This window comes from Nelumbo lutea, chromosome 2 (assembly GCF_056320005.1).
Source record: "Nelumbo lutea isolate HS-2025 chromosome 2, American lotus-T2T, whole genome shotgun sequence".
Lineage (NCBI taxonomy): Eukaryota > Viridiplantae > Streptophyta > Magnoliopsida > Proteales > Nelumbonaceae > Nelumbo > Nelumbo lutea.
Window position 1 is genome coordinate 83,664,319 of NC_142685.1, and position 13,891 is coordinate 83,678,209.

The 13,891-nt window shown below is 38.6% G+C and overlaps 1 protein-coding gene across 1 annotated transcript in view; it reads right to left on the bottom strand.

The window, feature by feature from the left end:
• The window catches only part of LOC148871657 (DNA damage-binding protein 1), a 110,801-nt gene that overhangs the window by 64,276 nt on the left and 32,634 nt on the right, over positions 1-13,891 (bottom strand). The window contains exons 9-14 of the mRNA XM_088970268.1: positions 11,902-11,977; positions 11,293-11,502; positions 11,017-11,123; positions 9,059-9,167; positions 2,637-2,837; positions 2,336-2,551 (exon numbers count right to left, since the gene is read on the bottom strand). Coding sequence (XP_088826394.1) covers positions 2,336-2,551; positions 2,637-2,837; positions 9,059-9,167; positions 11,017-11,123; positions 11,293-11,502; positions 11,902-11,977 — 919 coding nt within the window. The remainder of the gene's footprint in view (positions 1-2,335; positions 2,552-2,636; positions 2,838-9,058; positions 9,168-11,016; positions 11,124-11,292; positions 11,503-11,901; positions 11,978-13,891) is intronic.

Here is a 13,891-nt window from a genome sequence, read left to right on the forward strand (position 1 = left end):
CTTAGGGAGAGTGAGGAACCTAAAAGATCTTATTAAATTCTTTGAGTCTGCTTCAAACCTATCGATTAACTTTGACAAAAGTTGTGTGGTGGGAATCAATTTGGAAGATTAGGAGGTAGAGGCTATAGCAGGTTCTCTAGAGTGTTCCATATCTGATTGGCCTTCAACCTATTTGGCCCTTCCATTAGGAACTAACCCAAAAGAAAGTCGGTTCTGGTATCCAATTGTGGAAAAGTTTGAGGAGGCTGGTTGCTTGGAAAAAAAGTTGCATTTCTATAGGGGGTAGAGTGACCTTGATTAGGGCGACACTCGCTAGTCTTCCGGTTTATTTTCTTTTTGTATTCAAGATACCCTCAAGGGAAGCCAAGAAGCTAGAAAAGGTGACGGGGGATTTCTTGTGGGAGCCAGGGGAAGAGAAGAAGGATCACTTGATTAGGTGGGAGATAGTCAACAGGAGTAAGGAAGAAGGGGGATTAGGATTGGGAAATCTAGTTCTTAAGAATGAAGCTTTACTAGGGAAGTGGTTTTGGAGATGGCCATTAGAGAGAGAGAGGTTGTGGCACAAAGTGGTGAATAGTATTCATGATTATTTGCAAAACGGTTGGGATGCCGGGGTATCTCGACGGGCGACTCTTGCAACACCATGGAAGGCCATTCACGGAATTCTACCCCATTTTCTCAATCTGGTCAAGTATGATGTTAATTCTGGACACAATGTTCTTTTTTGGGAAGACATTTGAGTGGACAACCAACCTCTTAAAGACCTTTTTCTCTCTTTTTACTCTCTTTCCCTTTATAAGGAAGAGTCAGTTTCCAATTTTATTTCCTACTCAAATTCGTCTTTGGCCCTAAACTGGGATATTGGTTTCCGTAGAGGGTTACGTGATGATGAAAGTGCTTGTGTTTCAGATTTATTGTCTTCATTAGAGTCTATTTGTTTAGATCCCCTCAAACCTAACACAAGAATTTGGACCCCTAACCCGAATGGTTTGTTCACTTGCTCCGCTTTCTTCAAGTCCCTTTGTTCCACTTCTGCACCTCAGAATTTCCCAGTTAAAGAATTTTGAACTAGGCCCATTCCCCCAAAAATTGTTGTTTTTTGTTGGGAAGTTTATTATGGTAAGATTAACACCTTTGAAAACCTACAAAAGAGAAGACTAAATTGGTGCTTATCCCCTAATTGGTGTGTTCTCTGTAAATCTCAGAATGAAGACTGTCACCACTTACTGATCTTTTGCTCCTTTGCTACAGCTTTATGGAATTGGATTCTTACATTGTTTGAGTGGTGTAACCTGCCATCTGATACTAGTTTGTTGTTTAGTCCGTCTATTTTGAATGGCACACAAAGAGAGGGAGAATTATGTGGAAGTGCATAAGAGCAGCTTTGTTGTAGACAGTTTGGGAAGAAAAGAACACCAGAATCCTTTGTGAAAAAGAAAGGAGCTTCTCGGAAGTTAAAGAATGTATTTTGACAAGGGCAATTCAGTGGCTGAAAACTCTAAAGATCTTTGATACATACTCTTTGGATGACTTATGGAGAAGTTGGTTAGCAGTTGCTAATACTTCTACTAGGAAGGACAGACATGGGGTTGAATGGATGCCACCAGGGGAGGAGTTTATCAAGATGAACTTTGATGGAAGTAGCCGAGGAAATCCAGGATCTTCAAGCATAGGAGGAGTGCTGAGAAACAAAGATAGTAATGTGATATCTTTGTACTCAGGTCCTGTGGGTGTGGGAGACTCTTTAAGGGCCGAATTACTGGCTGCTGTACAAGGAATCCCGCTTGCAAATCAGCTAGGAATAGAGCATCTGATTATTGAAGGAGATCCCTAGGTGATAGTGGATGTTGAAGGATCCAGACACTATGATTTGGGGTTTTAGAGATCTTCTCAAAAGGGTTAAATGGTTAACAAGGAATATGATAATCAGAGTTCAGTGGGTAGGCAGATCAGCAAACTCATTGGCTGATTCACTTGCAAAACAAGGGGTTTCCTGGGATACTTTATTTTAGGCTTCAGTGTAATTTCTTTTGTACTTATAATTTTGTAATTAGCTTTAAAGGAAATGTCGCATCTCATGCCTTTCCATGGGTTGAATGTAAGTCTTATTTGCTGGTTTAATAAAATTTCACTCATTTATCAAAAAAAAATTCTATGCTTTGCTCTATGTAGGATTATTGTTCTGCTGTAGAGAAAAGCCTTTTCTTCTAAGGGCTTTGCTGTCCTTAGTATATACATATGCATATCTCCTTAACAAAAATCAAAAAGATAAATCCATATTTAAAACAAAAAATGAAAGAAAGGAACAACATAAGGCAATAGCAAGGAAACCTACTTGTACAAGTTGATTGTGCACAGCATCATGGCAAAACAAGGTCTGCACTTGTGAACAAAAACCCTCAATCTCAGTCTCTTCCAACTCATCCTCAAGATTCATTGCCAAAATACGTGTCTCACTGATAAAGCTTACAACCAAGAAGGTGTCATATGGATCATCAGTAGATGACCGTAAAGACCACATTCCTTTGATGCCTTGAAGTTCCACAGATGCCTGTTTTGAGACAATTGTACATCATATAGAAAACTCTTACTATGTAAAACACATAAATAAGGAAGTCACTGTAAATAACGCATACCTGTTCATTGATCCCTATGCCATTTCGAACAATGCGAAGAGAACCATCTTTATAAGCTCCTGAGCATGTCACAACCTGACCTTGGCCTTGCCTTTCAAGGTCAACCACACAGAAGTCCACAATAGGCCCCAAATTAACATACCTTTCCAAGACTTCCACATAAGAACCTTTTGCATCAGGTTGCAGATTTAACCTTATAAGCTGTATCAATGACATTGCATAATATTGAGTTTCAGTTAACACAGATGATCAAAATTATTTTTTTATCAGCAACAGATCAAAACCTCAGGCTGACAGAGTGAGGGCATGGATTCAAGTATGAGTAGCCACATTGTGCAAAAAAAAAATGCCTAAGGGGGAATACTACAAACAATGTCCAACACTGACCACAGAAAATTAGAAGTATCAAAATGATCAAAGTACAACAATGAAAGTTCTTGCAAGACTCTGATTGGACTGGATGGTCAGACCATGAAAACTGGGAACAAGTGACCATTCTGGTTGGTCACTGGTTCCCAGTTAAATGATGATTTTTTACCAGTTGAACATACCAACAGCCCAATTAACCAGCAAAATTATGACCTGTAGAGCATTCTGATTTTTAGTACAGTTCGAATCTTACAAAATTGGTTCAAATTAGTACCAAAAATCTTGAAATTTGAGTACTTGTTTATACTAAAATAGGATTCCAATGGGGTCCAAGCATCAAGATTCCAATGGAAAAAACAGAATGGAACAATGTTATACAACTGGGGTAACCTGGTATCATGAAAGCATGAAAATGGGCTTGCACTGTATCCATTACATGTAAGTAATCCAAACAATCGGCAATTTTGCTAGTCAAAGTAGTTAAGACATCAATATTACTTTAGCCTACTAGGATACCTAGTATATGTATACTGGCACAGAAACAGGAACAGGAAATGAGGAGACAATTATCCATATCCAAAGATCTGAGAAATTGTACAAGAATAAGCATTTTGAATATACTAATATCATGCCTTTGTATCTAGCTTTTGAAGCTAGGTGTCATTTCTCCATGCTTGTATATTCTAAAATGTAATTGAACTTCCAATAAAGACAATTATTTTACAGTACAATTTGTTAAAATATACCATTCACAAATTTTGAAGGCGGTAATGCTTATCAATATGCCATATAAGTGTTCATGCAGTATCTGGTATTGCATCAGGTACATATTTGTCTGACACCAGTATGCTAGGTATGTACAGCTCTCTAGGTATCAGAAGACCTAGCAGAAACATGGACAATCACTACAAATGCATAAGTACTTAAATAGATGACAACTTATGACCCAAGCATGTGGACTGGTCTTTCCTAGATTGGTTTTTTGGAGAAGACAGGTTTTTCTCCCAAGTGGAGAAATGGATTTGGGTTGTCTTTCTACTGCTCAAATAGTCTATCCTGCTGAACGGCTCACCAGAGATTTCTTTTCTGTGTAATGTGGTTTTCAGCAGACTGAAGGGTTGCAACTTAGGAAGACTCAGGTTGAGCATTTGTTAAAATTTGAATGAACCTGATACAAGAAATTGGGCCATCAGATGCTTTCTAAATTCTTCAAATCATGTACCCAATTTGCATCCTTATCAGGCTAGCCCACTCTCTCTCTTACCCTTCTTTACCATAATCCTCTGTAGCTGGTGTCATCTCCAGATCTAAGGTTTAGAGTAGGCTTTGAAGATACTCCTAATTCTGATTCGCTAACTGATGATTATGTTGAGGAACAGAATATGGTTGCAAATTTAGGTATCAGGCTAACACTCTATCTTGCTTACCTTTTACCTTGACAGGTGGTGTATTAGCCAGCCATCTCCAACTCCAAGGTTTAGACTTTAGGTGCTTTGAGGTCACTGCTATTTCTTACTTACTGACTATGATAACATTGAGGAACAAAGTACGGTTGCAAATTCAGGTACCCAAGTTGAAGAATTTCAGTTGTATCAGAACCAGACCCCAGGCCAAGCCCCTAGTGAAATTTACAAATGCTCAATTCAGGCCTGCCCAAGTTGTACTCCTACAGCAGAGTGAGAAGGGCTAAGGAATTTCACATATTGATAAAATGATTTGAATAAATTTACAACCAAAGAATTATCCTAAAGAAGTAATGCAAAAACGAAAGCAAAGAAAGAAATGAACTACAAGTGGTCAGATCATAACCTGCAAAATGAACAACATACCTAAAAAGAAGTGACTAATAAAATGGTCAAACAAGTACTCCCATATTACAGATTCTTAACTCAATCCAACATCAGGAAGTGCCCAAACTAAAGGCTTCAAATAACTGTTTTTTGTTTTGTGCTAGTTGTCAACTTGTGGTCAAGGCCAAAGTGAACAGGTTGACCAGTGGAGTCCACTGACATTCACAGCAATTACCATGGTTTCTTTTATATTAAGCTTCAACATCACTATTTATAATAAATCACAACATACTATTTTTAGCAATTTCTGGTTTCTCATATTTTGTAAAACTTTGAAAAGGAAGCTTTTAGAGTCTAACGAGTCCAAGTAAGAGTTGGAAGTAAATATTTTGGGTCTATAAAAGAGTGTCAACAAGTCTTGTACAGAACAGCTTATTCCATATAATTTTCATCAACTTGCAATCAAGCCCAAAAGATTTGATCCCTTTCTAACTCCCTGTTTTGTTAATGTATGATGCATCAGCTGCTCCATTTGCCATCCTTTGAACCCATTCTACCCTTGTAAGCATGTTTGTTGTGAGCCACTTAAACTTCTTAATTTCATCCTTGTGAGCCCATATTGCTGTCACCCTGTTTTGTTAATTTATGATGCATCAGCCGCTCCATTTGCCATCCTTTGAACCCATTCTACCCTTGTAAGCATGTTTGTTGTGAGCCACTTAAACTTCTTAATTTCATCCTTGTGAGCCATTCCACTACTACCTTTGAACTGCCTACAATGATCAATCTGTCAATGTTCATCTATCTAGCCAATTGCACTCCTTGAAGAACAGCAAGTAAGTTCTGCCTTTATAGAATCCATAATACCAATCAGACATGAGAACAAGGTTACTATATAACCTTCTTTGTCTCTAAATACTCCCCCCATACTCAAGGGACATGAAATGCTTTGGCTGCTCACAAAATTTAGTTTTATAAAACCCTCTTCTAGAGGTGACCAAAATTTTTTGTAAACGCTTTTTCTTTGAGTAACTTTTTGGCACCTCACCCCATTTTTTCCAAATAACATCATAGGATAAAGGTGAGAATATTTCCAAGGACTTCACCCAATATATCACCCTTATCATAGTATGCTCCACCGCCACTTCCTTGTTTCATTCTCCAAGGAAATCCCCATATTCCTTTCTTCCCAAATTGTCCAAATTAAAATGATCTTGTGCATCTCCATAATATTCTACTTTCTACCTCTTTTCTTTGGCCATGTAAATGTTCCTAAAGCAAATAATATAGGCAACTCTGTTGGCAAAGACAACTTGCACCCAAATAAAGAAAAAACCATTCTCAAATGCAAGCAACAAATGGACTGATTGAATCTTCTCATGCTCATATTGATTCTCTGCCTAGGATTGTTATTTTTCTTCCAAAAACCTTACAACATTAAAATCACCTCCCAATCACCAAGGCCCATCCCATAAACCCCTAATGTCTTCCAACTCTTTTCTTTCCCTATGACCATTGGGACCACAAACATTTGTCAAAACCCACTCATATCCATCTCCTACTTGTCTAAATTTGATTGAGATGGTGAATTTGCCTACCAATTCCTCAATTCCAAGTAGAGACTCATTGTTCTAAAGTGTAACTAACCCACCCCCCCCTCCGAAGCACCTCAAAATGGGGACATAACCCAACTAAGGCCCCTAGCTCTCCAGATACTTCTGGCCTACCTCCTATCAAACTCAGCCATTTTTTATTCTTATATTAGTACTATATCTGGTTCCTCTTTTCTAAAAACCTCCTTAATTATGGATCTTTTTCGAGCCCTTCCTAGACCTCTTACATTCCAGCTCATAATATTCATTCCTTCCAAAATCAATTCAACCCATTTTTACTAAGTTTCCTACTTATTTCCCTTAAATCTTTCCACTTCACTCATATTTCTCTTCCTCGCTTTATCTCCCACCTTTTCCTTCTTTAAAAAAGCTTTTAAATCATTTGGATTCTGAATTCTACACTCAATTTTTCCACAAATATAGCCACTGAATCATTCTCAGAGACATCCTCCCTCTGGTTAGAACCATTACGTCCTTCCTTAGAAGTTGGGTTACACCTTCCCAGTGTGGTTTTGCTCCCTCCATTCTCAGACATTTGCTTCTCAACTTCATTCCTCTTAAGGGCCTCTAAAAACTCCCAATTAACTCCCAGATTTTCCTTCTCCTTTGCTCCTCCTCTGAACCAACTTTGTTTACACTCCCAACATTCTTTTCACCACCCGTCTTATCACAGTCTTGCAGCCTTAGAGTTTCCTGGGAACCTGGAGAAAAGACTTCAAGCACAAAGCAAACATTAGTAACCAAAACTGAAACGACATGTGTACCTAGGTTTGAGGAAGGAGGATTCTCAGCAACAGTGGTCTGATTTGCTATTTTTCCTGTTCAAAAACCTAGAGTTTACTAGCAACCACATTTGGATATTTTGCTGGGAATTCTTCTATACTTAAATTCACCTCCTGACCATTCTCACAACACCCTACCTATGACAAGAAATTCGTTCTGGTACCACTTTATTAGAGCTCCGGCTTCCCTCCCCTACTACCTACTGACACTCCACTGTGTTGGACATAAAGTCAAGGCCTCATGTAGCTCTCTCTCTTCCTCTGTGAACAAAAAAGTTGCATTCAGGTGGTCTTCTATTTCTTGCATGAGACCTGCATCTTCCCCCATGCTGTCTTCCAATTAATCCAACTTTGAATCAGATTCCTCATCTTCCACCAAACCACAGCTCACCCAGCCTTCATCCTCATCGTCCTTCTCAGAATGATTTCTGACATACTTGGGTTTGGACCATCATTCGCAGACCCATTTGATATTATTTGAGTTGCCTCTGCTCTTGGAAACCATTGCAATGGAGGTCTCGTACTCAAGCTGGATCCTGTCTTTCTAGTAGCATAGTTTTTTTTCCATAAAATGTCCAAGTGAAAATGTAAAAAGTAAAATTAAATATATAACATATAAAACATATTCAAGCACTCAACAATTCAAGCATATGAAACTTCTAATCTTTATATTTCTTTCTAATCACATTACCTTAATGCTACAAGTCGCTTTGTATTGAGCCCCTGGCCCAGCCACCATGCTTGAGAAAATAGCAAAAACCACAAATTTTGCCTAAGGCGGATACCTGGACCAGTGATTTAAAAGGTGCGCCTAGGCACACAGGGGAGGCGCATTTCAGGTTATGCGCCTCGCCTAGGTCCTAGGTGCAGCCCTTTCAAAAGGTGCATGCCTGGTGCGCCTAATGCGCCTTGCACCTCAGCCCAGGCATGCGCCTTTTGAAAATTTGGCGCTTTTTTTATTTTTTTTTTTTAACATAACGGCTTGGTCGGGTACATTAGCTATGTGAAGTACTGCAATTGAGTGAAAAAAGGGATTAGAGGTTTTACATGCTTGAAAATGTTTTATATGTTTGATTTTATTTTTAAATTCTCATTTGAATATGGTTTATATCTTATGTTTATGTATTTTAATTTTAGATAATAGGTTTTTTAAAACATTATTTTGAAATTTAACTTTACATTTTTTAGTAATGTTATGTTTACTATTTTTGGCTTTTTTTTTAATTTTCTGACATTTTTTATTTTTTAGCTTTTTTTGTATTTTTGCGCCTTGCTTCAAAAAGGCACACACCTCGCCTGTGCATTGTGCCTCAGGCGCAAATTGACCTCTGCGCCTTTTTTGCGCCTTGCGCTTTTAAAACACTGACCTGGACTGAGGCACAAGGCGCACCAGGCACGTGCCTTTTTGAAAGAGCTGTGCTTGGGCCTAGGCGAGGCACAAACCTTGAAATGAGCCTTCTGTATACACCTAGGTACCTTTTAAATCACTGATGAGAATAACAGTTTATTACTCCAAACCCAAAAATAGAAGAAAAATAAAAACTCCAGACTCCTCCCCTGCACTATAAACAAGGTATGATGCCCAAACATGGACACCAATTAAGACACAAATATGGGGAACGGGGATGCCCTATTTTCTAAGATCCAGGATATGCATATGAGTAGGTGCATCTCATTTATACACCTATATCTAGCTTTATATCTAGCTTTTAAAGCTATTTATAATTTCTCAAAATTGCTGCCTTGTCAAATTTACTTAATCTTTTAACATATACAGTTCTTTTATAATTTATAGAATGATTTGTTACATAAATACATACACAAATTCCTATATCAAGAAAAACACAAAATCAGTTTCAGCAACAAACCTGTGAATCTCCATAGCATGATCCAACATATACAAATGCATTGTCAAGATATGATATTGTTGATGCAATTGATGTCTCCCCCAAGAGCTCAATTTTGAGTCCAGTTACCCTAAGGACAAAGAATGTACAAACTTAAGTGGGAAACATGAAAATGATGATGATAATGATGTTTTTTCAGAAATTAAAAGCTTTGAAGAAAAATCTTAAAGCTTGGGGGAGAGAAGAATTTAAAGCTGTTGAAGAAAAGAAGAAAAGAATTCTTTTGGAATTAGAGGATTTGGATGGTAGAGAGCAAAATGAGACCCTTAATGCCTTAAACAGAAATAAAAGAGCAGAATTAAGAAAGGAATAGGAACAGCTAGTTAGAAGAAAAGAAATCTATTGGAGACAAACATCAAGAGTGAGATGGTTGAAAGGAGACAATAACTCCAGATTTTTTCACACCTATGCCTCGGGAAGAAGTAGGAAGAACTTTATTTATAAGCTCAACCTAAATCAAAGGGAAGTGGAGAATCCTGAGGAAATTTCAGAAGCTTTCCTTTCTTTCTTTAAAAACCTCTACTCCAAAGATAGTGAAAACCAGTTTACATTATATAATTGGGATGGCACTACCTAATTCAAACCCTCAGATGCCTACATATCCCCCTCTCATCCTGACACCCGAATATGGACTCTTCACCCAAATGGCAAATTCTCTTCTAAGTCTATGTTCAGGGCTTTGATTGCTGATGAACAGCATTCCTCTTTTCCTTACAAGAAAATCTCGTGTAGCCACATCCCTTCAAGAATTTGCTTCTTTGTTTGGGAAGCTTATCTCCAGAAAGTTAATACTTGTGATTTCCTACAGAAAAAACTTTTGGGAAGACGATCCATATCTCATCATTTTTGTATTTTATGCCTCAGTGCAGGTGAATCTGCAGATCACATCCTTCTTCACTGCAGTTTCACTCAAAGGATATGGTCCCACCTCTTGAATATGGCGGGTTATAGCTGGGCTTTTCCAAAACACATTATGGACATATTGAATCAATATCAAGGAACAGGGCTAAGCAAAAGGGGTAAAGTCTTTTGGCAACCAGTGCTACATGCAGTGTTGTGGGGTGTTTGGGATGAAAGAAACAACCGCCTCTTTGACAATAAAAGCAGAACCTTGGAGGAATTAATCTCAGATGTTACCTACCTTTGCATCCTTTGGACAGTGAATTCAGCTCTGTTCAAAGGACTTTCAGCCAATGATCTTATCAGAGATGTTCACCCCTTTCTGTTTCTCCCTCATCCCCAGCAAACATCCTTGAGGCAGCCCGTACCCATCAGTGAAGGAGTGATAACCCTTAATTTTGACGGGTGTGCCTTAGGTAATCCAGGCCTTGCTGGTATTGGAGGTACAGTAAGGGACAAAAGGGGCAATATATGCTGGACTTTTAGTGGTCCAATCGGCTGGGCTGACTCCACGAAGGCTGAAGTGATGGCTGCTCTCACCGGAATCAGGATAATAAAAAATTTGGGAATTCAGAATTTGATCATTGCAGGTGATTCAGCAAATACGATAAAATGGTTAAGAGACAAAGAGGGGGGCCCTTGGAGACTGAATCATTATCTGACTGAAGCTTGGGATTCTTTGGATTGTTTGAATGTTAATTTAGTTTGGATTCCTAGAAACACAATCATACTGCAGATGGCCTAGCTAAATTTGGTGTGTACTTGGAGCATTTGTATAGCGACAAGCTTCCTCCTTTGTAACTTGTAGGGTTCTCCCCTTGCTTTGTATATCTCCCCTTGTTCCCCCTCTTTTTCTTAATAAATTCTGGTTAAAATTTCTCAAAAAAAAAATGATGATGATGATGATGATCCATTAATTGTAAACTCTGGAATGGCAATCTATTTTAATTCAAACATATGAATCTGACTAGTCAAATAAGCAACTCAGACATTAAAAACTCATAAAGAGATGTTGTCACCTTTCTTTCTCATGGGTGATAACTAGTAAATGAAGCAACCCTGAATGGTCACTAAGCAAGTATCGAGAACCATCAGCATCAACCCTTCCATAAGCTCTGGTTATCGACTGGAAAGGCACATCAAACAGATTAAGAAGCAGTACAGCAAAATAGCTATCCAGCACAACTACAACTTCGAAGTCTTTGGTAATAAAAGCAAAATGCATTAAAGAAAAAGAAACTAGAGTAAACAGACAATCTACAATGCACAGCATGTTTGAGTAAAGATACACTTACTGGTCGGGTTGGGATTGCTTTGAATGCAGTAGCACTACAATAGACAATTGTTTCTTCTCCAATAATAATAACACCACCAAGAGGCATGGGGACAGGTATTAACAGACCAGCACCATTATCAAGATTATTCTGTGACCATGGACCCTCAACAAAATCTTTATCCTTGAGTGCAACTTCATATGTCTTAACATGCCGTGCATCTTTGTTATCCTGCAGATTAAAAATGTTAAATACTCAATAAGCTTCCCTTAGCTGTGCTGCCAAATGTAGCAGTCACCTTACATTTGACAATGATAGTGATAACAAGCTTATTACTAAACAGAAAAACTTAGAAAAGCACATTCCAATGGGATGATCATATGTCCAAAAAAAACACAAATATGTTGCACATGCAAGAAAGTGGAACCTACCATTTGACAGGTTCTACCTGATATAGAGATCCAAACCATTTCTAACAATAATCAACTCTTGGTTAAAAAAGCCATGACAAGAGATAATCTGAAAGGCTTATTGATCAAAAAAAATCTGAAAGGCTTATAATTGAATATGAGACATTCAAAGGACAAGGAAGTCAAGAAACATAAAAGATACAACGATAAAAATGAAAACCTGGAAGAGGACAACAATCGTAGGCTTTGAACAACCATATAGGAATTTGATATCCAACACTTGAAGCTCCTCAAGCCTGAAAAGCAAATTTAAAGAAATTAAAATTTTACAAAAACCAAGAGAACAAAACAGCAATGTACTACATATGCTACAATGACAACAGGGACATCATACACAAATTTATGTCAAAGTTAAATTTCTTTTTTTTTTTTTTATGAATGAAAATAATTTATTAATTCAGAATATAAGGCAATACAGGAAACCCATGAAGAGGCACGTGCTGTTACCTCTCCTAACAAGGTATTACATCATTTAAGAACCGGATAAGCAGAAATAAAAAGAAATAAAATTACATAGCAGCCCAAAACAGATGATCCCTTACAACCCCTTGCTTAGCTAGTCCATCCGCTAAGGAATTTGCTTATCTTTCTACCCAAAGAGAGGTAACTGTCATATTTCTTGTGAGCCAATTGACTTTCCCCAATAAATCTCTATATCGCCACATAGCTGAAGCTGTCTTTGTCAGCCATCCCACAACAATTTTAGAGTCTCCTTCAACTATCAAGTGTTGAACTCCTAATTGTTCAGCAATCTGGATGCCTTGTACAGCCGCTAAGATCTCTGCTCTATTTGAGTCTCCTATTCCCACAGGGCCTGAAAACAAAGCTAAAATGTTGCTCGCTCTATCTCTCAGCACCCCTCTATCCCAGAAGGGACTGGGTTTCCTTGGCTACTACCATTAAAATTCAGCTTTGCCCAACCTTCAGGCAGAGGCTTCCACACTGCAGCTGCCTTGTCCCTCCTCGTATGACTATTGGCTACCGCCTTCTAGTTACTCCAAATGTTATCAAAGGAAAACATATGAAAGAAGTCCAAAGTTCTTAGCCAATGAATGGCTCTAGTCAGTATACAATCCACCACAGTTTGTATGCTTCTGTCCTTTTCCTTGAACACCCTAGCATTCCTTTCTTCCCAAATTGTCCACATGGCTGCTGCTCTAATACATCTCCACATTGTTTTTCCTTTTTTTGTAGGCCACACAAAGAAAGAAGGATTGAATAGCTGACTTAATTTTGAGAACAGATTCCACCTGCATCCAAACAAAGAAAAAATCCAACTCCAAATAGCACTAGAAAAGGAACAATATACAAATAGGTGGGAGCAATCCTCATCACTAGCCCTGCAAAGTACACACCAGTTAGGGGACAAGCACATGAAAGGCCTTTTCTTCTGCAAGCAATCCAGAGTATTGATCCTTCTATAAAACACCTTTTAGTAGAAAATTATAATTTTAGGAGGAACAGGTCTGAACCAAATCTCCTTAGAAGGGAAATCCAACTGTTCCATGGAGGGGCAAAAGGACTTAAAAAAGGAAGAACAAGTGAAAAAACCTTTGGGATGAAGGGACCATAGTCTCACATCCGACCGAAGAGGGTCCGGAAAGATGCTGCCAAGAAGAGACAACAGTTCTGAAGCACTACTAAGTTCAACATCCCTCAAACCTCTCCTAAAACCAAAGTCCCAGCTTAAGGAAGAGGGTGAAGTAATAGAAGGAAGAAAATGAGAAACAGTTTTTTCCTTGTAAAGGGAAAGAGAATAAAGAGCCGGGAATCTGTCCTTAAGGGCAACAGTTGAGAAACTGTTGAGAAACTGAGTCACCAAAGTTAACATCATACCTGACCAAGTTGAGAAACTGAGAGAGGACACTCTGAATTGCTTTCCAAGGAGACGCGGACGTAGCATGACATGATACACCCGCATCCCAACCATTTTCTCGTCTGCCATGTATGCTAGCTATCACTTCATACCACAATCACTCCCTTTCTCTAGGCCACCTCCACAACCACTTCCCTAAGAGAGCTTTATTCCTTAGAGCTAACCTTCCTACTCCCAGTCCACCCTCCTCTTTGCTCCTACAAACTATCTCCCAATTGATTAGATGATCTTTCTTTTCCTCCCCAGGCTCCCACAATAAAGATCTCATTATCCT